We start from the raw sequence: 3613 nt of genomic DNA, 5'->3' as shown, positions 1-3613 counted from the left end.
AAGGATCCGATCAATCAGGAGCTTTGCACAATAAAAGGAACAGAGAACCGAAAACAGAAAATAAGAATTTCAATCTATCAGACATTATGTATTGTGTAATATACAGTTTCTGATAGATTGAAATTCTTATTCTCTGTTCCCTTTATTGTACGGAGTCCCTAACATTTACTAGGCTTAAGTTGTAGACGTAAGTAACGCACTAGCTTTCACATATGACGTACAACTTATTGCCGTTTAAGAGACGGCAATAAATCGTATCATGATTGATTGATTTTTTTATGTCTTATATTTTATGCGTTATGCAAGAGTCTGTACTTTCCGCTTAATTTTGTGATTGGCAATCCGTTATCCGCTTAGAGTATATCCATACAAACTTGCAAAGCCGCATATATGCATACAGAAAATTATTCAATTATTTTTGTCATAAAGACAAACGTAAAATACGATTGGATGATTTTCTTTATGCGATTATACAAGTTTGTTTGGAATGGCTCTTATAGACTCTTGCATAAAACATAATGCATAAACTAATCAGAATCTTTCCTTTCTTGCCATTCCATAGAAAAGAAGAATTTCGATTGGTTGATTCCCTTATGCACTACGCATTATGCAAAAGTCTGTGCTGCGGCCTTTATCCAATCAGATTTCTCCTATCGGATTCATTGGAATACACGGTTCCTGGTAGGTTAAAATCATTATTCTTTATTCCTTATTGCTGCTATTGTGCACAGGGTCTTATATCGATGCTTTTATAACCTCATGATTTATGATAGAGGAAAGTTTCTTTCACATATCCTCAATAGTGGCTGATAGTAGTTGATAGTGGCAAAATTCTACAATTAATAAATCTCGCTTTATCGAACAAAATAACGCTTTTTTTCAAGTTCTTTTCGGATAAAAACGTATTAAAGTAATATAATTTTATCGATTTTTTAGCTGGTGAAGCTAAACATTACCTTTATAATAATAAAGATCTTCTCTAATGACAAAATAAAATTAGTTCTTTATTTAATTAAACATATGTGGTGATAAAATGAATCCCTTATTACATACGGTTTTATTTTTATTTATCATTACAGTAAGTAATAGAAAATATAACTTTATATTTGTACATAACAAACTGATCATGTAAATTTTATTATCTTATATTTTTCTTATTTTAAATAATTTATACATATGTACCATAAATAAAAAGTAAATTACTGTGAAATTTATTGGAATCATTACAATAAGTACTAATAATTAATTTTATAGATAGACATTGCTGTCACAGAGTTTTCGGCAAATGATTGTAAGATTTTAGGATTTAATAAAGCCAATATGCTCTGCTCGACCTGCAAACATTTTGCCGAATCTAATCTAGAAAAAATTTAGTATGTAAAAATCTATTCCATCAAAAATTATTACGAGTCTCCAGAGTGTAAATGTATCTCCTTTTTCTAGTACTATATGTAAGGAATGTTGTCTAAAAGATAACGATTATGAATTGTCTGGATCAAAACATTATCCCAAAGCCATCCTTGAAGTATGTACGTGCAAATTTGGACAATATCCACAAATACAAGGTATCTTACAATCACTTCTGATAAAAGTAATATAATATTGCAACTTCAAATTCAATAAATCCATGTCTACTACATTTCTTTTAGCTTTCATCAAAAGCGACCGACCAAAAAAGTATAAGAACCTCAACATAAAGTATGTAAGAGGTTTAGATCCGATCATTAAATTGTATGATGCAGAAAATAAAGTTGAAGATGTACTCGATATACACAAATGGGATACAGACTCTGTAGATGAATTTCTGTCAACTCATCTTTCTAAGGATTAAAATTAAGAAATATTACATTACATGATATTATTTCTATTGAACTCTTAATAAACTATCCTTTTAATATGAATATTACATATGTAGTACATATACAGTACATGATTATGCTTTATTTTCTAATATTGTATGTATTCATATTGCCTATATTTGTTATCTGTAATCATATACAAATTCTTTTTTTAAATCATTCAAATCTTAATATAATATCATGTTTCAATTTTTTCAAAAATGTATAGCACATTTTTTAAATAGATACAAAGACTTTTGCTTCATTAAAATGTCCTATCTTTACATATAACGAGATCACAATTGATCTGTTTCTTCATATATGAAAACATTATTCTATTTTATTATTAAAAATGATAACACTCATGCATGCAATTAAAATAAAATACAAAGTTGATAATTTATAACATTATCACTTCCAATATCTCTTGAATACATAAATGTTACAATGAAAAATCATTAATGATCTTTTAAAGAAATTGAATTAATAAGAGGGATGTATTTATTTTGTTGTGAGGAACATATTAAGGTTAGAAATTCTTGTATAATCTTTACCATTTATATTAATAAATGATATAAGAATATTCTTATGGATATATATTGTGTATGGAAAACAAAAGAGACAAATACCTAAATTTGACATTATGTATTTCGATTACGTATATCATCATATTAGTTATGTGTTTAGAATTCCATGAAATTTCTTCTTTACATTTAAAACGTTTTTTTTCTTGGTATCATATACACAACTTCTAATTATTTAGTGACATATCCAATATTTATCATTTGTGTGTGTGTGTGTGTGTGTGTGTAGTTAGCAATGATTTTAAAATATGAAATACAGCATATTCGATTTACCGACTCGATCCGACTCCAAGTCAACGATCTGTTCTTTTTAACATTTTTTGCACAATTCAGCTCTTCTTTTGCAGCTAAACAGACCATTGATTCAAAGTCGGATTGAATCAGTAAATTGAATACACTAATAGAAAGGTTATCATGATTGTAGCTAAAGAGAAGAGCTCATCATTTATATAAAAAAAATTCTGAATCTCTCCATGCTAATGCAGTAAGAGAGAGCGTTTATATTGGCTGTAACCGTATATCGTAATCTGTAAGAATCGACTAATCACGGTCAAGTATTTCCCTCTCATTCAACTCTAAGAAGGGAATACTCAAAGGTGATTGGTTAATTTTTACATATTACAATAACGGTTACGGTCAATAAACGTTCCCTAAAAGTTGTTTATAGTTATGAACTTATAATTAAGAACCTAGCAAACAAGCTATCTATCGTCAACTATCTATCGTCACTGACATCAAAATGACGATAAAAAACATTAACTTGTTTGCTCTGAGTTACCATCAATTATCATGTACAATCTTGATCAAAAAATATTAGGCACTTTAACCATTATTTAACGTTCAAGTTCAAAAATTGATTTATGTCATTTGCTGTTTAAATAAACTCTTAATGCACATGCATAACCTATTTTTACTTTACAACTACTTTTGCTACTTTTACAACTGATTGTAAAGAAGAAGGGCAGCTCATTTTTAAAGCGATCTTATTATTTTTTTTTACCCAAATTCTCTTTATTTACAAATGGCATATAAGAAACTTCAACATATCATTCATCACTTATGATGCCAAATTCAATGTGGCAGCAGTTATTCGAGAGCTTAAGGGGATGTCTGGGTAGCGATCATGTAACTTTTTGTCTAACGAAAACGTGCTGCTCGAGTAGCTGCTGTGACCACATTGAATCTGACATC

At 29.0% G+C, this 3613-nt stretch overlaps 1 protein-coding gene across 1 annotated transcript; it reads left to right on the top strand.

Annotated features, from left to right (window-relative positions):
• Window positions 1–813: 813 nt before the first annotated feature.
• Window positions 814–2421, top strand: LOC108692360 (15 kDa selenoprotein). Its single transcript, XM_018200577.1, has 4 exons — window positions 814–1078; window positions 1255–1373; window positions 1444–1565; window positions 1650–2421. The coding sequence occupies exons 1-4, from the start codon at window positions 1034–1036 to the stop codon at window positions 1829–1831; spliced, it is 468 nt and encodes a 155-aa protein (XP_018056066.1). The 5' UTR covers window positions 814–1033; the 3' UTR covers window positions 1832–2421.
• Window positions 2422–3613: the final 1192 nt, after the last annotated feature.

The sequence above is a fragment of the Atta colombica genome, unplaced genomic scaffold (assembly GCF_001594045.1).
Source record: "Atta colombica isolate Treedump-2 unplaced genomic scaffold, Acol1.0 scaffold7, whole genome shotgun sequence".
Classification (NCBI taxonomy): Eukaryota; Metazoa; Arthropoda; class Insecta; order Hymenoptera; family Formicidae; genus Atta; species Atta colombica.
The sequence above is the reverse complement of the archived record's forward strand: the minus strand, read 5'-3'. Positions and strand labels throughout refer to the sequence as shown.

Bases quoted from the DNA above. Each gene is read 5' to 3' on its own strand.
- LOC108692360 (XM_018200577.1), top strand. From the start codon at position 1,034: ATGAATCCCTTATTACATACGGTTTTATTTTTATTTATCATTACA. The intron at 1,079-1,254 runs GTAAGTAATAGA...TTAATTTTATAG, and splicing joins TATTTTTATTTATCATTACA to ATAGACATTGCTGTCACAGA. The intron at 1,566-1,649 runs GTATCTTACAAT...CATTTCTTTTAG, and splicing joins ACAATATCCACAAATACAAG to CTTTCATCAAAAGCGACCGA.